Consider the following 23,455-nt stretch of genomic DNA (forward strand, 5'->3'; position numbering starts at 1 on the left):
ATTCCTTATTTTGGGTGAATCCTGGGTTGTCTTCTGTTTCCCTAATACTTCATGAGGCCTTGAAAATCTCAGCCCAGTTGCTCCTAGCACAGCAAATACCCTTAGAGCAGAAGCAACTTCCTTGAGCTATTTACTTTGTAGGCTCCTCAACTTCACCTACAAATGGCCTGATTTTCCTTACTGTTTTCAAAAAGGTATTTTTCATAAAAATATATTTTTTAAAGATACTTTTCAAAAAGATATTTTTATATTTTATCCAGTATTTTTAGTTGTTTTCTGCAGGTAAGTGGATCCAAATAGTCTAATCTGTTTGTATTATTGAAAATGAACTGCTCTATTTCTTTTTTATTCAGCTGAAAAATAAGTAGTAACTCCATTTCAACTTAGCAAGTTTGTCATAATATAAATATTTTAGGCATAAAATCAAAACTATAATGAAGTATCATTTCCCAGCAGTCAGAATGTCTCCCATCATCAAAAAGCCTACAAATAATGAATGATGGAGAGGGTATTTAGAAAAAGGAACTCTCCTACACTGTTGGTGGTAATGCAAATTGATGTAGCCATAATGGAGAATAGTATGGAGGGTCCTTAAAAAACCAAAAAATAGACTTACCGTTTGTCCCAGCAATCCTTCTTCTGGGCATATATCTGAGAAACTCTAATTTGAGAAGATGCATCACCCCAGTGTTCATAACACCATTTACGATAGCCAAGACATGGAAGCAACCTAAATGTCCATTGACAGATGGACATTTGATATGGATGAATGGATAAAGAAATTATGGTGTGTATATGTACAGTGGAATACTACTCAGCCATAAAAAGAAACAAAATAATGTCATTTTGCAGCAACATGGATAGACTGAGAGATTATTATACTGAGGGAAGTCAGTCAGGGAAAGACAAATATCATATGATATCACTTATATGTGGAATCTAAAAAAAAATACAAATGAACTTATTTACAAAACAGAAAAAGACTCACAGACATAGAAAACAAACTTATGGTTACCAGAGGGGAAAGGTGGGAGGGAGGGATAAATTGGGAGTTTGGGATTGGCAGATACAAATTACTATGTTATGTACTATGTACAGAAAAGATAAACAACAAAGTCCTACTGTATAGAACAGCCAACTATATTCAATGGCTTGTAGTAACCTGTGAAAAAGAATATGTATATATTTGTATAACTGAATCACTATGCTATATACCAGAAACTAATACAACATTGTAAATCAACTATGTACTTCAATTTTAAAAAATGGGAAAAAGATATTTTAGGCATATATCTCATTAAGATATCTTCAGCAAATTCCTATATTTTTCCAATTTCTTATGCATGCAAATGTATTACCTATTAATAGAAAAATAATTTTTAAAGTAAACTTTAAATTATTTCTCTTTTCTGATTTATTATAGGACTGACTTCTTCAGTGCTTAGAGTCTGAGAAAAATGGCAAATATGGATAGTGATTCTAGGCATCTTCTCATCCCTGAGGTAAATCATGAAATAAACCCTGGACCTATGAATATCCAGTTTGATTCATCAGATCTAAGATCCAAAAGGTAAGTGTTTAAAATAAAATACTTCATAATTAAGGTTTTTAAGATAGAACTAATTATAACTAAACATACATAGATTTGATTATAAAATATCCAGTTTCTTGTGGGATCTATATATTTGTATGTGGGAGGGAATAAATATGAATATTTCTTCATTTATTGTTGACTTCTTTGACTAAACATCTCTGTCAGGGGTGGTTGGGGCAAGTTTTGTGAAGTAAGATACATTCGTATAATTCATTTAACAAATATATATTGATCATCTGCTTTGTGCAAGGTAATATGGAAAGTGCTGGGGATAGAACAGTAAAAATAACATGGTAAAAAATAATATACAATGCTTAATCAAAATGGAGCAAGTCTCAGCTTATTTTGTTAAGTGAAAAAACTGAAGTGCAGAGCAGTGTGTATAGTGTACCACCATTTTGATTAAAAAAATCAACAAGTTATATATAAAATATAAATATGTATAAATGACTCTGAGGGAATAAATAAACTGTAAGAATGATTGCCTCCTCAGAAGGAACCTGAGTGCTTGAATTGAGAGGTGTGGCAGATATTGTTAGGTAAATACCCATATAGTCAACAACCCCACCTATTTGTTGCCAGCAGCATCCTAATTTTGTTAAGAGTTCGAAGTAGTTTCTGGTTCAGGAGATTAAGGAGTGTTGCTTTAAGCTAGTCTTGATAATCCTGTTTCCATTTTCCAGATACTTAATTTTTTAGTCTATTTTGCAGCTAGAGGTGGCGATGTGAAATTTATCACATGAGAGATTTATCACTGTCATTTAAAGTGGGCATCAGAGAAGATAATGAAATGAATCCTGTAATTTTCACTTGTTTATTCCAACATCAGTGAATACAAGAACTAATGAATGCTGATTAAATGCTCAGGGTTTTCCTGAACCCTCTAAATTCTATGATAAATAATTGACCACTATGACAATAGAACATAGGACAGTAAAGTGCATTCCATTGCAATCAGTTGGCAGGAGCTCAAACAGTTCTCTGAAAATCTGTTTAACTGTGTAGATTAAATGGAAATGTATTTTCTGTAATGAAATTTGTCAAAATAAGAGGGAATCAACTATTTACAATCATGGGATTACTATCTAGGTAAGCATGTTTAAGCAAGGCAGATATTTACAGAGATTTAGCAGTTTTGAATGCTAATTTGTTTGCGAAATACATTTTAGCAAGTATTTGATGAGGAAACAATAGGATTACCTTAAAACATTGTTATTTCTACTAAAATGTGGGTTATTTCACTTTATATATGCAAATAAAACTCAGACACATTGAGGGAATATGTCTTTGATTAGAAGAGCCAGCTTAGACAACTATTTCCCAAACCTCAGCCATTTTAGAGTCACCGTATAACTTTGGTAAAATCCTATTACCACCTGTATATTATTGTAATTTAATATATGTTTCTAAAATTTATTAACTTTTTAAAATTAGGGTTAGTTTAACCTTTACTTCACATTTTTGTGAAATAATGGATTTGAAGTATTATTTACACTTTTTTCTCATATACATTGCAGTAAATACTAAGTAGTGAAAATAGCATTCATCCTTTTGCTACCTAAAATCGTCTTACAGATAACCACACTTTCAGAAACTATCTTCAGCTGTCAGAGTATAGAAAACAATATTTAATACTTTTAGATTGCGTATCCTGTTTAGCTTGTGGTTAATTCTGTCTCTTCCACTAGGTGGCAGTCAAAATCATGTATCAGTTCAGATACAAGAATTTTAAGAACTACTTTGGACTGAAAAGATAGTGTGTTGGATCTGCTTATCATTTTCATGGGACTGGAGTCTAATTAGACTTAGGCAGAGGAAGGAACTTGTCACTGTAGAGTAAGGATGCATGTCATAATCATTTGGATCATTTGGGGAACTTTTGCAGACTACACAAATATACTTTTCTCTCTTCGTACCTCCCCTCCCCTCCCACATTTGTTTTCCACCTGGTTTGGGGTGGAGTGAAGAATGTGGGTGGAGGGACAGAAAGGTTTAAAAATCTGCTGTACTGTATTTGATATATTCCACTGGCAATTACTGGTCTTAGAGATTGTTTTTCTGCTGTTTCCAGACTTTCTGGTAACCAAAGATTAGACCTGGTATTCAGGATTGCATCATGCTCTGCTGCTGCTCTGGGATTATGCCCTTTGGGAGTTGACCATTCCAGCCAGCCTGAAACCAAATTATGAAGTGGTTTATTTGGTTTTGAAATTCCCATTTTCAGTTTTCTCAAACTCTTGTTTCCTCTTCCATTTTCCCAGGACCTAAGTCTTTCATGCCCCTCTCTCTGTGCTCTTCCTAAGGGAATTCACCCAAAAGTTCCCTGTAGATAGTGCTTTGTAAACCATACTTTCTCTTCTTCCCCTTATTCACCAGTGCTTATCTCTCCTATTCTTGTAGGGCTCTGTTGTCTGTTTAGTGTTATAATGGCAAACAATCTGAGGTATCAAAGACCTAGTCTATTACTTTTCCTTGGCTATTTGCATTTTAATATGGAGAATTCTAGAAATATAAAAGCCTAACCTAAAGGTTAGATTTTTCTAATTGATAACATTTCAAGAGCTCTGGTAAGCCAGTGGGGTAGAGGTAAACACATTTAAAACAGGCAGCTTTCCTGGTGCCCTTCAAACGTACTAAGCATGCTTATGGACCCTGGCTTTTTAGAATGTCTATTTGTCTGCACATCTGTAACTGACCTCTCTCACTTTCATCTGTCAATAATATTATCACTGAACAGCAGCCCAAAGTGACTCTTTTTGGTACTTGTAGTCCTAGGAGAGAGAGGGCTAACAAAGTGAAGAATTTATTTATTAATGTGTCCTGGACCAGTAACAGTGATTGGAAGTGTATTGAGTCTTGGTAGTTTCATAGTTTCATATATAGATAGACAACAAAAGATAGAAAAGTAGTTTTCCCAGGAGTGTTGGTTTCCAGAGCTGCATAAATTACATTTTGAGGAGCTTGCCATCCATGTTAAATAGATGGGACCAGGGCCTTGACCATTTATCAGTGCCCTGGAGCTGATGGGCAAGCTGCTGATAGTACGACTACTTCTGTACCCTTCCCTCTTTTCCTTCCTTTTCTTCCTACTCTCTTCTCTCACCATTTTTCTCTCCCTTTTTAGTCCACTTCATTCACTTCTCATCTCCCCACCATTATTTTTCCCCAGGGGGACTCTTTTTGCTAAGTGCTTAAAGAGGACAATCCTGGCCATAGAGTTAGAGATGCATTAAATCTAAATATGGACTTTGTTAGAATGAGATCTTATTTCTAATCTAATCAGAATCTTTTTATTCTCTCAAATTCTAGGTTCTTTTACTTCTACCTCCCTTTCCAAATATCTTTCTTTGCTTAACTATCCTCTTGTACCAATATCTGCTTGCCTAAGTTGTTTCCATTTTCTTTCCTTAGATCTGTCTGTTCTATTTGGTTTTGCTGTTTCTTTCATTGCCTATAAACTAGCTGTGCTTTGTTTTCTTCCCTTTCTTTCTCCCTCATTAAGATTATTTGTAGAAGCCTAAATAAGGAAGGAGCCTAATGGGGTTTGACTGGTGCTCATTAGGGCCAATCAGGTGTATTTTGTTGGGAGGAAAGGCTGTAAAGAATGGGGCTAACATCTTTTTCTGTCTACTCAGTTCTACTTAGTATTTTAATGTCTCTAAGTATATAGTCAAAAAAAGTTTTAGTGTGTCAACCAAAAAAATAATGCAGAAGGCTGCAAATAAGAAAAGAGTTTATTTGGGGGTCTTAAAAATTGCAATTCGGGAGACACAAGTTCAGAATACCCCGAAAGAGTGTTCTGAGGAAGAGAAAGAATCAGGGGCTTATAAAGACAGAAAGCCATTGTTGTTAAAAGTTGCCTGGAAAGAATTGTGATTTGTCCTTAAGGAATCACAAGTTGATTTAGGATAGGAGTCCTATAAGTAGATAGACTGTCACTAGTTATTTTAGAGTAAGGGTCCAGTAAGGATCTTGAGTTTCTGGCAGATGTTCTGGATGACTTGCCTACCATGTCAAAGGTCAGACTCCATCCAGGCTGAGACATGCATAGGCCATATTTCTTTAATGGCTTCCTAGCACCACTTTGGAGAGTTCTCTTAGTAATACCAACTCCATTTTGATTTTCTTTTCACAGATGCAATAGTATAATTACTGCAAAAACAACGAAACTAATTGCAAGTGTACAACAAGGGAATTGAAACTCCTTTTGAAAAACAGACTTCAACCCAAATATTTTTAAATTATGGAGGCACATGAAATTCAGGGATCTTGTTAAAAGCCTAGTGGATGACTGTAGCCCGAAAATAAGGAATTGATGTTGTAACAATAACATATTGATATATTGAAATTATGTGTCTTTGGCTTGCCTGTTACTTTTTAGTCTTAGTCTGAAATTGACTCCAAAAGTCTACTACATAATTTTTCTATGGCTTCTTGTTTTAAGATTTATTCTTGCAATCTATTCTCTATTCCTTTCTCACAAGATACGGTTTCCAAGATCTTTTAAATATTAGAAAAATGAATGCCTCAACATTTCAAGTTAGGAAATATGCTTTCTTGTAAAGTAACATAGGAAATTACTTTGGTGCTATATTTATTAAAAAAAAAAAAAAAAGGCCCGACTCGTTTGCAGCATCATACTTCTTCATTTTTTCTATTTCAATTAGTTTGTAATTGAACTTTAATTGTCTTGGCATGTTATCATTACTTCAGTTAAGATTATTTCTCTCTTTCATCAAATTTATATCTGATTTGTTATTATTTATTCCAACACTAGTTTTTATGTCTTCTAATACCTCTGATTTTTTATTTTCTTATATTTCATCTGTAGAAGAGCTTCTAATCTTCTCTTAAATTCTGGCTTGTTTATTATAAATTGATACAGGCACTGGTCTTCATATCTTTAAGTGTAGTTGTGCCCAAGCACTTGCATATTAAAATTTATATTAATTTATTTTGTTACTTTTATTTTGTTTCTCCTTCATTATAGTTAGAGAATTGTTTTTATTTTTATATAGATACATATTTTCTACTTTATTTATTTCAACTTTATTGAGGTAAAATTGATCTATTTTAATTTACTAAATTTGGATGTTAATTCCTTAAAAAGAGGGCATGGTCTTTAAACATTGCTAGTGAGATTAAAGCATGGTATGGCCACTTCTTTTTCCTTCCAGTCTTACTGAGAATAATTGACATCCAGCACTGTGTAAGTTTAAGGTGTACACCATAATGATTTGACTTAATAAATCATGAAATGTTTATCACAAAAAGTTTATTGAACATCCTTTATCTCATATAGATAAAAATTTTTAAAATAGAAAAAAAATTTTCTTGTGATGAGAACTCCTAGGATTTATTCTCTTAACAACTTTCAGATATAATATACAGCAGTGTTAATTGTATTATCATGTTGTACATTACATCCCAAGTACTTATTTATCTTACAACTGGACGTTTGTATCTTTTGACTGCCTTCATCCATTCCCCTGCCACTGCCCTGCCAGCCTGGTGTAACTGCAAATCCAGTCTGTCTTTCTGTGAATTTATTTGTTTTTGAAGTATAACTTACCTACAGCCCAATGTTAGTTCCTGTTACACAACATAGTAATTTGATATTTCTATGCATTTCAAAATGATCATCGCGATAAGTTTGGTTATGGTCTGTCACCATGCAAAGATACTGTTATTGACTGTATTTCCCATACTGTTCATTTCATAACCCATGGCTCCTTTTGCAACTGGTATAACCACTTTTAAAAACCAGTTTGACAACTAGAATTGTTAAATATAGAGTTACCATCATGACCTAACAGTTCCACTCCTACATATATACCCAAGAGAATTGAAAACATGTCTACACAAATACTTACAAACAAATGGTCATAACATTAGTAATAGCCAAAAGTGGAAACAATCTAAATTTCCATCAGTTGATGTACGCATAAACCAAATGTGATATGTTCATACAATTGAATATTATTTGACCATAAAAAAGGGTTAAAGTATCAATATATGCTACAATGTGTATGAACCGTGAAACACGCTGTGTAAAAAGCCACAGGAAAAAGGACACATATTGTATGATTCAGTTTATATGAACTGTCTAAATTAGGTAAAGTCATAGAGAGAAAGCAGATTAACAGTTGCCAGGAGCTGACGAGAGGGGAGAGTAGAATCTGGGATTGCTCTGAGGAGTGATGAAAATGTTCTAATTGATTATGATGATGGAGGCACAATTCCAAACTATTAATTAAAAACTATTGAATGTTACACTTCAAAGGGTAAATTTTATGGTATGTGAATTAATATCTTAATAAATCTATTATTTAAAAAAAAGAAAAGAGGCCATGGGGATTTCTGCTTATGACAAGGGCAGATTGAAGAATTTGGATCAACCAACTTGCTAAGAATAACTAGAAAAGCTAACAAAAAAAATTTTTTAATCTATGTAAAGACCTTGGAGCACTAATAAGATAATGAAGAATAATGAGATCTGGATCAAGGAGAAGGAGGAAACCAAGAAAGGGGAGTCCAGCATTTCCTCAAGAATATCTGCCAATTCCATTTTACTAGATGAGAGGCCAATAAATTGATAGAGCTTTTGACAGCTAGAGGGAGAAACATTGAAATCCAGGGTTCACTAAGAGTAGGTAGGCCCCATGGAAACTTTCTGTTGGAAGCCCTGAGACCTATAAGCCTAGAAATATGAGTGAACTGGAAATAGAATGGCCTTTTTGCAGAGACTGTAGCTCAACTTTAACTCATCCAATTCCTAAAACTGGATTAAGGTGATCTAGGATCGCTAAGTGTCTCAGATTGGCTCTCAAAAGCAAATGTAAACCCTTTCTAAAGAAAATAATGTTACTTTAGGCTTGAACTTATTTGTACTGTTTTCCATGTACTAGAATTCCAGTAAGTACAATGCCAGGTTCTTAATCAAAAATAGCTAGGCATAAGAGAAGACAAGACACCATGACTGGAAATTGAGACTTGATACACAATAGAGACTGACAGGTGATCTAGATAATGGAGTTATCAGAAACAGATTTAAAGACTATGTTTAATATGTTCAAGGAACTTGAAATAAGGCTGAGAATTTTGGCACTGGCTAGAAATATAAAAAAGAACCAAATTTATGAAAAATGTTTGTTGAATAAAAAAAGACCCAAAATGGAAATTCTGGAACTAAGAACTAAAACTGAAAAACAAACAAAAAACCCAGTAAGCTAAGGTAAAAAATCAGCCAATGAGGAAAACAAATGTTGGCAAGGATGTAGGACAATGGAATGTCATGCAGTACTAGAGTAGGTGTAAATTAGCACAACTGCTTTGGAAAAGAGTTTGTAATTGTCTACTAATGTTGAGTATACACTGTTTGTAATCAATAGAGCATGTGTGCATTTCAACAAGAAATATATACAAAACTATAGATTACAACTTACTCATAACAGTGCCAGACTGGAAACAACCCAGATACCCACCAATAGGAATGGTTAAATTGTGTTTTCATGTAATGGAATATTATACAGCTATGAAAGTGAACAGTCTACAGCTGCAACCAAAAATATGGATGAATCTCAGAAAGATAATGTTGACAAAAGAAGCTGGATGGAAAAATACATATTGTGTGATTCCGCTTTACATAAAGTTCAAAATTCAATAAAACTAGTTTCGTCTGTACCTACGTACATGTATGTGGGTCTGCACTCATTTGGAAATGTATTAAAATGTCAACTGATTAGTTCTAATGGGTGATTTTTTTACTTTCTTCTATAACTTCTATATTATCCTCAATATAAATGATGTACTACTTTTATAAAGAGAAAAAAGCTATTCAGAAAATATAGCATTCCTGTAATTTAGGATAAAAATAGTATATGAAAAACCCATTTTCTTACGAACATTGTTTAAATCACCTGTGCTTCTAGAAATACAAATTAAAGACACAAATTATCTTTTTTCTCTACTTAAGGAAGGTTTTATTTTGTTTTGTTTTTGATGTATAAAGAAGGTTCTGGGAAAAAAAAGAAGCATAAAGAAATATAATCCTATCACATAAAGGCAAGTGTTGTTAAAACATTTTGGTATATTTTCTCCTGTCCTTTTCTATGATTTTTTAATGTGAGATCACATGCTATATACGATTTAATGTGCTGCTTTTTCAATTTAAATTTCTGTTACATACTGTTGTTACTTATCTAAGTTATTCCCTAGTTATCTCCCTGCCCGTTTCTCTTCTCTGCTTCTGTCCCTTCCTCTCTACTCCCTCCCTCCCTTTCTTTCCTTCTTCTGTTTCTTCTTTTTGTCAGTAAACATTCACTAAGCTCCTGTTGGTGCCAGACACTTTGGGGAGGGAGATAGATACTCAGGTTAAAAAGAAAAAAGCACTATGATGAGGGGTTATAAATATTTGATTTATATATACATTTTTTTTCTTTTTAACTCAGTACTCATTTTTCATTAGGAAAGAAATTACTGATTTATCCCATCCTGATCCAGCATTACCAAGAACCCAGGGGATCATATCCCTATGAGTAATTATGCTGTAAGGTCTGGCTAAACCCAGCCAGGAGTAAGAATGATGTCATTTGTGGTACTGATGGCTAGGTGCTTTGGAGGTTTCTGTTCAGGCATTGCTCTGTGTAAGAACATTCAGTGGTCTAGGGCAGGAATTAGCAAACTTTTTTCTGTAAAGGGCCGGATAGTAAGTATTTTAGGCTTTGTGGGCATATGGACTCCGTTTTGCCATTGTGACGTGAAAGCAGGCATAGACAATACATAATTGCATGCGCCTGGCTGTGTTCCAATGAAATTTTATTTATCAAAACATACCATGGATTAGATTTGTCCCATCTGGCTGTAACCAGCTTCTGGTCTTCAGGGACTCTGGTGATTCAGGTGTCAGCAACCACAGGAACTGGTAAATCCTGTTGCTGTGGCCCCTAGAGATACCTCTTGTCTTACTTCTGGAAAAGTTAAAAAAATAAGGCCCACTGACCTTAATTTCATTCTACCTTGGAGTTGCTTCTAATATTGTTCTAATCAAAATGGCCTTTTGGCTAATAAAACAATCTTTAGTCTTTCCCTGAACCTCATGCCCCTGCAGCATACCTAGAGTTCTTTGGCAAGGTCATCCAAGGATTTTAACTGCTGTAAATGCTAGGGATAGTGACTGAGTCTAAGAATGGTAAATAAGGGGAAAGTACCAGGTTTCAAGGAATAGTAAAAAGTTTTACAGTAAAAATTATCCTTAAGAATCACTGAAATGTGCCAAAAAGCTACATTATAAGCATTATTCCGTCTTAAGAATTCTTTCTAAATATCATTTGATATAAATATGTATTATTTAAATGTATAGTAATTTAACAATGTTTAATTATTAAGCTATTTACCATTTTTATTATTCTAAATGATGTTTTGATTAGCAGCTTTCTACATACTATATTTATACCATATTTTTATTTCTTCTAATAGAGTCTCAAAAATACAATCATTAAAATAAAGGATGTAAGCACAGTTAAGGCTCTTGATACCTACAGCCAAATTATTTTCTGGAAAGATTGTGCCACTTTATACTTCTACCAGCAATGTGTGGAAGTTTCTGTTTCAAAATCCCCTTTCTCTCGCTGTTTTTCTTTTTTACTAAAGTATCTCTTATATTTTGTTTATAAAACTTTCCTATATGTAAAAGTTAGTTGGTAAGAGTCAGTTGGCAGCAGGTTTCATGTCGGACCCTTGCCTTTACAGTCTATTCTGTTATTCTGGGATTTGTCTGCTGAGTAACATGCCATTCAACCAGCAATGGATTCTAGTCAGGCTACTGCAGTATTTGCCATCTGGGTTGAAAATACAGCCGTCGTCACCTTAGAGATCAATTTGTGTAGACCATTTGTTGCTAGTGTCTTTCCAGTGGCAAAGCAGTTTTCTTAGCCCATCTGCCTTTCTTGAGAGACATGATAAAGATTTCTAAGGCTTGATAAGTAATATCCCTTTAAGTTATGGGAGAGGAATAAGAAAGAGGCTTTTTTTTTTTATTTTTGGCGATCTGTTTAAAGAGTAGTTGAGTTTTGGTTTTTGTGTTTTCAATTTCTATATAACAGAACTAAGATAATGAAGAGAGCAATTTTAGTATTCAGCTAAAGAATCACATTTATATATTAAAAAATCAGACTTACCTCAATATACATACTTAATGAAATCTTTGCTTTCTTTCATTACCTTTCTCATTTTTGAGAAAAATAAATTTTAATTAAAATGCTGACCTGGGAATTTCTTCTTCCCTGCCCCTCACCTTTAAAAACGGGGAATAATTAGGTTTTGAAGCTGGAAATTTCATTTCTTTTCCAGAAATTCTTTTGGTAGTTTCGTGTAAGAAGGAGAGTAATAATTAGCATAACATTGCAGGTTGAAGCCTACAATGTCTTTATATATAAATATATTAGTATTTATTTATAATTAACATAAATAATTATATTATTTATAACCAAGTATGTAATTAAGCATATCTTAATTATATTTTATAATTAAGACAAGCTGTTTACTTCAAAATAGTAAGGTAATAATACTCTTACTTTATTGCGCTTAAATAGATTGAGATAATTTGTGATTTATTTTGGCATTCTCATAAAGTGGATAAAAGGGGGAGCTTCTTGAAGAACTACCCTCTTGGGATTTTTTCCCACATTCCTACTCTTTCTTTATGAAATTTCACACACTGTGTTCCATTGGAACTGCTTTTTCTAGGTGGAAGATAGGGGTGATGATGATGGTGATTTATATCAACCTAGAGAAAAACTGAAGAACTATTATATTTGTGTTTACTTGTAGGTGCTTCTAGCATCTTAACTTGGTTGAAATGTTCCTGGTGTTTATATAATTCTTTTAGCCTCATACCAGTGCTGATACTAAAAGTGAAACAAACAAACAAAAAAACTCTTGCGTTTCTGTTAATGATCATTTTGTAACCAAAAAAGAAGAGATTATTTGTTTTCAGGTTAGTAGAATTAAAACAACTTATGGATTTTTTAAAAACCAAATTTTGAAAGCATGAATTACATTGAAATAATTTATAAATTCATTCTTAGCAGAATCTATATTTAATTAAGTTATATGTAGGCCTGAGAATTAATATTCAGGTCAAGTTTTTGGTCCATATGTTGTTGATGAAGATGTCTACTTGTGGCTAAATAACAGCTTAGAATTCTAAAATAAAGTATCCGTAACCTTCAGCCAGGAGTTTGTTAATATTTACTTTTTTAATCATACCACCCCTATCAGTTAAAAAAAACTAGTAACAATCTAAAAAATTGTGACTGTATATATTTATATGTGTACATTCAGTTGCAAATTATATACATATACTTCTGTACTTATGTATTCTGTACATTATAAAACATAAAAATAGAAATTTTTAGATTGTAGATGTAATTATCTTGATAAAATTAACTTTAAAGTTTATTAACAGTACATTAAAATTTTTGTTTTCACTTTATAATGTTAGCAATAACAAGAGAACATGCTTTATTATTTTTGAAAATCTTTCAACACATTGGCACATAGTAACTCAAACCGATTTGAAATTCATTTCAGTCTCATCCAATAATTATGTAAAAAATTTCGTTGAAATTTGCCTGGTAAATTTTCATCCTCCCTGATATGACCCAATTCTTGCATTTAGTGATTGCTGCACTACTTTGTATATTTTGGTATCCCATGCTGTTTTAAAGTCTAACATACTCCTATTTTTGTTGGTTTAATACTGTTAATTTGGAAACAACCAGTAGCTTTGTTCACCTTTCTTGGCTGTCTCTCCAGTCTGTCCTCTGATCTCTCCTCTCCTTCGACCTTGTCATCCTCGTACCTTCACCACTCAGTTCTAGCAGTTAACACACACATCCAGGATAATGGAGAGAAAAAGCGCTGATTTAGAGAAAGCCTTCAGAAAGCGACTAATCCCTGGAGGAAGAAGAGGAGTTAATAGACAGAACTATCCTTTCCAGGTTAACTGGGAGTAAAATTAAAACTGCTACAACCTGGTAGCTTCTGACCAGAATTGGAGGAGCTACCTGGCTGGTCTGAAAACTCCATTGGAAGGGAGCTAAACACTTCAGGAAAGTCCTTGTTTTTCTCAACCAATTATTTCAGGGGTGTCCATTTGGAAAGTACCCTGGTCAGAATAAAAGGGGAAAGAATCATTAGATACAGTCAAATCTAATAATTTACATTAGAGTTAAAACTTTTTAATGTTTATGTTTTGATACTTTATAAATTTCCATATTTTGAAATAAGTTGAATGTTTAATTTCGCTAATTTTTAAACATTTTATACTCCGAAGACTTTTTAGTGAAAATATTTGTACTAACACTTGTATTTACATGGGATAAATACCAAGATACTAGTATTATCATTTGCTTCATTATTACAATTATTACTTTTATGTTTTTATGTTTAATAACAGGTTCAAAGACCATTTACACTCTTTATTTGAAAGTTCTTAAATGTTAGAAAAATTTTAATCCATGTCTATAAGATTGCAGTTGTGAGTTTTTATTTGTAACAGACATTATTCTCAGCAATAAAATCATATAACAATGGAAACATTTCTAAACATCCATTATCAGAATATTTTCTGTATGTCTTTAATAGCAGCTTCTTTCTCAGTCATTGTTAAAATATCTTTACTTTGAAGGGAGACAGATTAGGTATGTGGGGGCTTTTGGTTTTTGATACCTGCTGTGTACCTATGTATTATACTGTTGACAGCCACATGCCATCATAGAAGAGGTCAGTAAATTTGGAACAATTGTCTTTTTACAGAAGAAAAGTAGGTAATCCATTTTTACGTTTGATGAACCTTTAAGATATTTGCCACAAGATAACCAGCAAATTTCCGTGTGGTACAAAAGATTTTTTTTCAGTCCCTCTTGATATCATTACTAAATTTTGAAAGAATATGTTACTTTAAAATCTGTTTTTAGTTGGGGGAGGGTATAGCTTAGTGGTAGAGTACATGCTTACCATGCAAGAGGTCCTGGGTTCAATCCCCAGTACATCTGTTAAAATAAAACAAACAAACAAACAAACCTAAACAAACAAGAAAACCAAAAACAAAAGACCTGTTTTTAAAGTTCTTTTATCACATGCTATATCATGTAGAGAAGAGTGTGTAATACATCTATATAGTTTAAAATATAATTATAAAGGCAGCACCCATCCAACCAACAGCAAAGTCTAGAAATTAGCCACATTTGAGAAATTCCCCATGTGTCCTTCACCAAACACATCCCTCTTTCTCCCTATAGGTAACCATTCTCATGACCTTTATATGATCATTTTCCTACTTTTCTTTATAATTTATTGTCTGCATATCCCTAAATACTGAATTCACTTTTACTTGTTTTTGCATCTCATGTAAATGGAATCTGTATGCATTCTTTTGTGACTTATTTAGCATTGTAATTTTCACCCACAGTGTACATAACTCTTTCATTGACAGTGGTTTCTAGCATTTTATTCTATGAGTATCTGCAGTTTGTTTATCCATTCTACTTTTGAACATTTGGGATGTTCCCAGTGTGGGACTCTTAAAAAGAATGCTTCCGTAAGCATTATTTATGTGTCTCCTACCATTCATATGCAAGAGTTTTTCTAGATATATACTTGGGCATGGACTTGCTTGGTGGTAGTGTATGCATATATTCAACTTGACTGGGTAATGCCCAGCTATTTTGCACAGGGGTTATACCATCTTACATTCCCACTGTAATGTGTAAGAGTGTGTATTGCTCTACCTCCTACTGGTGCTTGATATGTCAGGTTTTTAAATTTTTGCCATTCTGATGAACATATAGTGGAATTATGTTTTTTCCAAGAGATTGAGGTTGATAGAATGTTATTAATGATTACTGGTTGCTGGTTGTAGGATTATCGGTGATTTTTCTATTTTTTATGCTTTTTAAGTATTTCCAATAGTATTTACACTTAACTCCTTTAGCTACCACTTCATTGCTCTCATTCCTTTTTGTAGAAAACTTGCAAGGATTATTTGTACTCACCATATCCAATTCTCTTGAACCCAGTTCAGAAAGGCTTTTGCTCTAACCACTCCACCGAAACTGCCCACATGCAGGTCACCAGTGGTCATTTCATTGATCAGTCCTCAGCTCACTTGACTTAGCAGAAGCACTTGAGACAGTCATTCTCTAACCCTGAGAAGTCTTTAACTGGCTTGAGGATACCACACTAAATTGATTGTCTTATGGGTTACTGCTTCTCATTTCATAGAGAATTTGATACTTTGATTATTCCCTCCATCATTTCTCCCCCAAGTATTTATTTAAAAAATTTTAAACCTCAGAAAAGTTGAAAGCATTATCCTCATAATTTTCCCTTACTTTTTTTTCTAATTATAAAAGTAATATAAGTTTTAATGATCATACTATGATTATATAAGATACCATCATTGGGGGAACCTGCGTGAAGTGTATATGGGGAACTCTTTGTACTATTTTTTCCAATTTCTGTATGAGTCTAAAATTATTTCAGAATACCATATTCAAAATTCACCATATTTATTCAGCCTTTATGATATGCCAGGTACTATTCTAGGCCCTGGGAGTGTAGTAGTGATCAAATTGACGAAAATCCCTGCCCTCACAAAGCTTCTATTTATTGGAGGTGATCAATAATAAATAAATTAAAAATATGTATTAAGTTACATAGTATAAATGCTAAAGAGAAAATGTAAGGCAGAAAAGCAGAGATGGTAGACAGAAAATGACAACGATGGAGAAGAGGGGTGAAAATTTTTTAAATGGTGACAAAGATAGCTAAATGCCTCATTGAGAAAGGAGACCTTGAGGAAGGACTTGAAAGAAGTAAAGAAGTAAGCCATGCAAATATTTAGGGGAAAGGCCTTCAGAGCCTTTGTTGCTACCTGAAGTTGATAACAAAGGTCCTGAAGTAGGTACATGCTTGCAGTGTTTCAGGACTGGTGAGAAAGGCCAGTGTGGTGAGTGTGGTAGACAATAAAGTTCTAGAGAGGGGGTAGGGATGGGGTGGCAGAGAGCAGTTTGGTATATGAATCAGGAATTCAGGCTGGAGATGCTAGTTTGAGTGCCATTAGCATATACATTATATTTAAAGTTATGTGATTAGATGTATCCACCGAGAGATTGAGTATATAGACAGAAAAGAGAAAATGTCTGGATTAAACTCTGGGTTATTCTGACATTTAAGGGTTTGAGGTTTGAGAGGAAACAGCAAAGGAGACTGAGACTGAGAGTTCTTCCCTTTAGGATTATGTCCTTTGTTGGCATGTGAGGTTCTCCAGGTCCTAGCCCAGATTTACCTCGTCTGTTACTACTGCTCTTCTTATAGTTCTAAAAAATACATCATGCTCTCTTTCTGGGTTCTTTCTACATGCTTTTCCAACTTTTGAAGCACTCTTTCTTTCCTCCTTTTCCCCTTCCCCGATTAACTCCTTTGTATCTTTTAGGCTTCACCTCTATTACAGCTTCCTCAGTGGTCTGCCAGACGTGGTGTAGCTTCCCTTTCTGTGTACCCTGCACGTACCCAGCATCACACAGCCTTCTTGCTCCCACTGTTGCTCATAAGCACTTTCTCTCTTTTTCAATTTATCTCTCTGGATTGGAATTGTTTACTTCCTACCTCCTCTAGTAGATTATGATCCTTGAGGCTCTGTGTCCTATTAATCGTTTAATATTTAGCACAATGCTTAATACTTGGTTGGTACTTAAATAATATTTAATAAATTTGAGATCCAATTAATTAATTAGCCATAATAAAAAGAGAAGAGCCTTATATAGGCCCAGCCTTTGGAGACAGTGAGTAAAGTTGAAGTATAGAGCACGGTTTCTGTGAAAGAGGATGTTGTTTAGGCATCAGAGGAAGCAAAAAAAAAAAAAATGTCAGCAAGCCAGAAGTTACCAGTATTTTTCTTGTAGCAGTAAGGAATTTCTAGGTACAGTGACTTGATTAACTTCTTCTCTGTCTCTACTAAAACACTGCCTGGCAGACAGAGTGTTTTACCAAGCAGGTAGAAACAAGTACAGTGAGTTCATTATTTCGAGTGTTTATTTGCATGAGATTTTTTGAATACTTGATTCCCTTTTCGTTTTCTAACAAACTACCCAAACCTGGCAGGTGTTTGAATGCTTCACCTTTCATAGAGAAGTGAATAAAGGGAATAGTTTTAAATCAAGAGTCTTTGCATTGAGTATGAACCTTCCTAAGAGTTGAAATTGTTATTACATTTCAGAGAAGCATAACTGGTCAATTGAAGGGTGGAGACAGATTTAAAAGCCAAAAATTTTTAAGGAATTTAAGGAGTGGAACCTAGAAAAGGTGTTAGGTAGAAATAAGGGTTCTTTGTTTATAAGAGTATTAAATGAAAATATAGGGTTTTGAGTCACATTTTAGAATATTTTTAAAATTTTGCTGAATGTTAAAAGCATTTTTTCTGTAGCATGACCATAAATATTTATAAGGTAAGACAAATATAACTTCTACATGAAATATCATAATTTATTTTCAGTGTGGCATAGTTCAGTGTGGCACAGTTCAAATGGAAAGTAACATTGATAGGGAGCAGTCATGTGAAACTATTCAAAAGAAAGTTTTTTTATTCTGAATATTGTTCTCTGTATAGTATTAATTTTAAAAGATCCAACTAAAATTCAGTTTAGAAATATAATTTATATTTTTTGGTTTCTCAGATGAAGCTTTAAGCATATGTTTCTAATAATTCAGTTAAAATATGCTGAGCTGTGTATTTTTAAATAGAATCTGTATTGAAAAGATTCCAAAATATTTGTTTGAACAGGCACTCAGCATCTCGATGAAAACTGTTGGAAAAGAAAAATTTTCAGAGTCATTCTGCTCTCTGAGTACCCAAGCCAACTAAACTGGTACAGTTAACACTTCTGTAAGAGGCCAGGAGCCAAGAAATGTAGCACTTCCTGGACTGCTTTTCAACAGGCCTTCAAGCCAACTTAGTGGTTGATATTAATACCGTTGAGTTTTCAGAGTAATAAGCTACAAGTAGAACAACTTTATCTCTTTCTATCAATATTGTACTTATTAGTCTCTGTTAGTAATCCTTGATTAGTTTAAATATCTGCTTTATATTGGCATTAAAGCTGTGGGTTGTTTTTTTTTTTAATTTTACGTGGTATCATTCTTGCAAAACAAGAAGAGAATTGCCCTGTAGAGTGTGACCTCAAACTGTTTCCCAGAAGTAAATATTTTTTACATTACTTTTTAGTACTAGTGAATGTCACAGTAGAGATGTAAGTTACATAGACTACCTTGATGCTTTGGGAGAAGTGTTAGTTATCTCAGACCATCAAATTTGTAAGTAGGGTTAGTTTATTCAGTCTCTGACCCTTTTGTTTTCATTGTATTCCCTTGAGATTTATTGACGCCACTGAATTCATTTAGCAGTTATATGCTCAGTATAGATAGTATGTCACATTGATCTCTATGTCCACGTATTTGCTGTAGTAAGTGCTCTTCGATACTTGTGTTGAACTAGAAAGTACCCACCATATTTAGGTATTGTGGTGAAGAGTAAATAATGAAAGAAAGATTAATAGATTCTGAATGCTAACTAGGACTAGCCTAAATTTAACATCTATACTACCATTTCGCTAATGTCACAGAGTTACTTGGAGAAACAGCAGAAAGTAAAATTCCACTCACTTGGTTTTTCAAGTGCTTCCCACAAGATTAGATTAATTGTCTCCAAAAATGGTTACCATACTTAAATTTTAAGCTTCTTTCAGAAACATAAATGTAGAGGATTTATATGGACTCAATGATAAATCTCCTGTTTTTTTTCCGTTTATTATTTGGATCTATGTGTAATCTGAAATAGCAAATTATACACAGTGTGGGACACAGTGTCATTTGTGACTTCAAGGGATGTGAGAAATAGCAGAGGAATGCAGTCATTTCATGCACCTCTGCCTCATCTTTCCATTTGAGGTAGTTTATTACTGGAAAGAAAACAAATGGAAGGAGTTTCAATAAGGAACTGAAGAGGTAAATGACTGCAAATGTGGTAGAAAACCAGAATCTGCAGTTGATTGAGACACAGTTATGAGGAGGAAGCATACAAATAAATAGTAGCATTTTAGGATATGTTTCTGAAATTTGAGAAAAGTAAAATAAGGCAAAATATCTTTAGTGTCTTGACGTTCCATTTGATAGTTCTTTGGATAAGTTTCACAAAAGGTATGGTTGAGATCACTAACCCTTAGTACACGAACCAAGAAATAGGAATTGGCCCATAAAGAAGAAGTAGAGCCTCTTTAGTAGAGGAACGTTTTTGTCTAATTTCTCTGATTTAGTGCCAGATGCTTTTTGAGAGAATATTCAAAGCTGTGTCTGTCTAAATTTCATTGTTGAAAACTGACAGCTGCTGTATTTCTTTTTAATAACTGATTAAAGCTTTTTCTGTTATTATGTCTCCTCTATTGCCAAATTCCTTAAGTTTAAAACAGTGTTTAAAGTAATAGCATCATGAAACAAAAGCTTTATTCTGTGGATTAGATAATACTTCTTTTGTGACATTTTCTTTTCCCACCAAAAGTGAGAAGTGAATGCCTTGCCTTGGTACATCCCATTTCTAATGAAGGACAAGAAGTTATTTTCTTCCATGGCTGACTTCCAGAATTTCTGGCTGAACGTTCTTTGTCAAGCGTATATTCCCTTCTCTAGGCCTTTCCATATAGAGCCCACAAACATCGTCAATGTGAATGATGTCATTCAGAGAGTTAGCGACCATGCCTCTGCCTTGAACAAGAGGATTCATTACTACAGCCGGCTCACTGCTCCTGCAGACAAGGCACTGGTAAGGGGCAAAGCATTGCTAATTGTCTAAGGTTAAGTTGAAACTAACAATGAACAACATAAGCCAGGGCAACTCCCAGCGGTTGAACTCTTTGCTGGCCATATTCCAAGGACAGCATCATGGAAAGTCAAAGACATTAATTAGTACATGTTCTACATCTTAGGCTAGTTCATTCCTATTAGCCTGGCATAGAGAGATTTGAAACAATCTATGTTGAAACAGCCTAGAGATTTCTTGGATTAAATTCTTCTAATCCACAATCCTAAAGAATTATTGAAGTAGTTTAGGTTGTTGATTAATAACAGATTCTACTTAGTCCATTCAACTTTTAATTTTGAAGCTACAAGGGAAAAATGTTTTTAGAAATTTTCTACAGGAGTGGGAAACTGATATATATATATATATATATACATATATAATATTTCCTTATTTAGCAGTGACATTTTATAGATCAAAAATAAGAGTCAAAGGGCAGATAGTAAACATTTTAGGTTTTGTGGGCCACATACTATCATATATTCTTTTCCACTTTTGTTTTATAATCATTAAAAATATAAAAACCATCCTTAGCAAAAGAGTTGTGAAAAATCAGATTGAAGGTCCGATTTGGCTTATCAGCCATAGTTTTTTCACTCTTAATCTTACAAAATCTGTATTATTATCTTAAGATCAAAAATATGTAAGTAATTTTGTTACTTATGAGAATTACCATGTATGAGAAATTCAGAAATTTGAAAGTTTAAAGAAAAATGAAACATTCTGGGAGAAAAAATAATGATTTTTTTAATAGGTAATAGTAAAAAGGGAGAAGGGACTCAATATCCTTTAGATATTTACTGAGGGGCAAGGACTGGGTTAGTCACTTGAACACAGATGAGTCATTTTATGCCCTGTGAGTGATTAAAATCTCCTTTTGTGTAGTCAAAATAGGGACTTCCAAAATATTCTGGGTGGGATAATTGTTTTTCCCCAATTTTTTCACTTTTTCCTCTCCTACGTCTTTACATCAGTAGTTGTGGTAAAGTCTTGGTTCCATAACAGAATTACCTAAGCCCCTGGGGAGTGGAAGTAATCCAGTATCTCCAGGTCTAGTTCAGACATCCTACAGGCTGTACTTGCAGAAACAAACTTTGGAGATACCCAGCGGGCCAGTCTAGGCCTGAGTGTATGTTGTTTGCCTGGAAATTGAGTCAGCATTCTACACTTTTGTTAACTGCCAGTGAGATGACTCTAATTAAACAAAATATATAAACAGTGATCTACGATTAACAAGGTGATATGACCATTTTTAATGAATCTGTGTATATATCCACACTCATTTTCTGAGAATCTCAGAATTATTTTTCGTAAAAGATTTTTAAGGGAAGAACAATATGAACCATGTATCAGGTCTTTGCAGAGTTATACCTTTTTATTTCTGAAAATTTCCCTTTTTACCTTAATCTTTTAATTCTAAATTGAAGAAGTACAGTATGTTATTTGGCTGTTGACATCTCTTAGATTCTTACCAGTAAAAAGCATGGCCTGCCCAGCAGCATCAGCATCACTGAGAGCATGTTAGAAATGCAGAACCTTATGCCAGACCTACTGAATCAAAATCTGTATTTTGGCACATTCTCTGTATGAATCACAAGAACATTCAAGTTTGAAAAGCACTGTCCCAGGCCACTGACAGACTGTAGGATCCAATCCTCCAATTTTTCTGTATCTCCTAAGAATTTATCCTCCAGCCTCTAATCCTATTCCCTGTAATTTTCAATTTTCACTCTTCCTGAACTTGCTTTGTTAGATGTCATGATTTATCTCCTGCCTGATGCAGATATGGTCTGGTCCCTTTTTAGTTTTTTACTCCATGGTAGAAGACAGCAGAACTCAGACCCATGAGGGTTGGGGGTAAAAAGAAGATAGCAGTTCTCTTTCCATGTATGCTTTTGTATCCCTAGGAAATAGTTGTTTCCAAAGCCACACCAGTCATAGTATTCAAGACATTCTTTGCCTACAAGACAGCACCAGTCATATACATGAAGAGAGAAGGATTTGGCACTTTTTCTTTTTGCACGAGTTTATATCCAGTCTATGTACTGAGGCCGAATGTTCCATCACTTCCTTGAATTTTTTCCCAACTCTTCCCCTCACTTAAGGCCCAACTCTCCTTCATCTAGAATTGCTTAATCTCAGTCTTTCTGGCTCTTCTTTCTTCTAGCTCATGAATGAAAAAAAAAGAATTTTGACATTTGCACATTCTGAGAATTCATTCTCATTTCAGATGAACAATTTTTTATTGATATTCTTTAAACTCTTTCTCCTTTAGATCTTCTAATTTTAGATCTGCTATATTTGAAAAATAATTTTCATGTTCATTAATCAGGAATACAAGTTTATTTGTTGTATAATACAAAATGTATTTGTTCATGATATTTGGAAATGTGTTTAGAGTCAGATACTTTGATGTATTGAAAATATCCTGTTTTGAACATTTACTGGTTCTAACATTTCTCTACTTTTTCTCTTTTTCACCAGATTGCCCCAGATCATGTAGTTCCAGCTCCAGAAGAATGTTATGTGTATAGTCCTTTAGGTTCTGCTTATAAACTTCAAAGTTACACTGAAGGACATGGTAAAAACACCAGTTTAGTAACCATGTGAGTAAAACTACTTTTTGGAGCATAACTTAAACTTTATGTAAGTGAAAATTATTAATTATTTAAATTTTTGCCTTAAAAAATGTTTGAAAAGTGAAACTTCATATTTTTACTCCTATTACTCTGTGTTTTCAGTTTTATGATTTGGAATACCATGATGGGAACATCTATACTAAGTATTCCTTGGGGCATAAAACAGGTAATGTAATTTTCAGCACAATTTTTGACAGAATTTTTTTCTCTTTGTATTATAAGTTTTACAGTAGAGGTTTTAATAAATCTGTATAAAATTTATTAAAGAAAATATATGATTATATTTAATTTTACATTAGTTGTCAGAGT

General features: G+C 33.7%; 1 protein-coding gene across 10 annotated transcripts in view; it reads left to right on the forward strand.

Moving 5' to 3' along the window:
* SLC38A9 (solute carrier family 38 member 9) overlaps nucleotides 1–23,455 on the forward strand; it is a 79,747-nt gene that overhangs the window by 17,554 nt on the left and 38,738 nt on the right. For 3 of the 10 annotated variants that reach the window (XR_004188966.2, XM_006206001.4, XM_072958690.1), the window contains exons 2-5: nucleotides 1,424–1,570; nucleotides 20,339–20,471; nucleotides 22,992–23,113; nucleotides 23,249–23,312. Coding sequence is in view for 9 of the 10 variants with exons in the window: in XM_006206001.4 (XP_006206063.2) it covers nucleotides 1,458–1,570; nucleotides 20,339–20,471; nucleotides 22,992–23,113; nucleotides 23,249–23,312 (432 nt within the window). In the remaining variant the exon portion in view is untranslated. Of the gene's footprint in view, nucleotides 1–1,423; nucleotides 1,571–2,221; nucleotides 2,684–18,440; nucleotides 18,543–20,210; nucleotides 20,472–22,991; nucleotides 23,114–23,248; nucleotides 23,313–23,455 lie in introns of those variants that run through there. The other 7 variants (XM_072958693.1, XM_072958692.1, XM_072958691.1 and 4 more) reach the window with 7 other exon arrangements.

This window comes from Vicugna pacos, chromosome 3 (genome assembly GCF_048564905.1).
Source record: "Vicugna pacos chromosome 3, VicPac4, whole genome shotgun sequence".
NCBI classification, from domain to species: Eukaryota; Metazoa; Chordata; class Mammalia; order Artiodactyla; family Camelidae; genus Vicugna; species Vicugna pacos.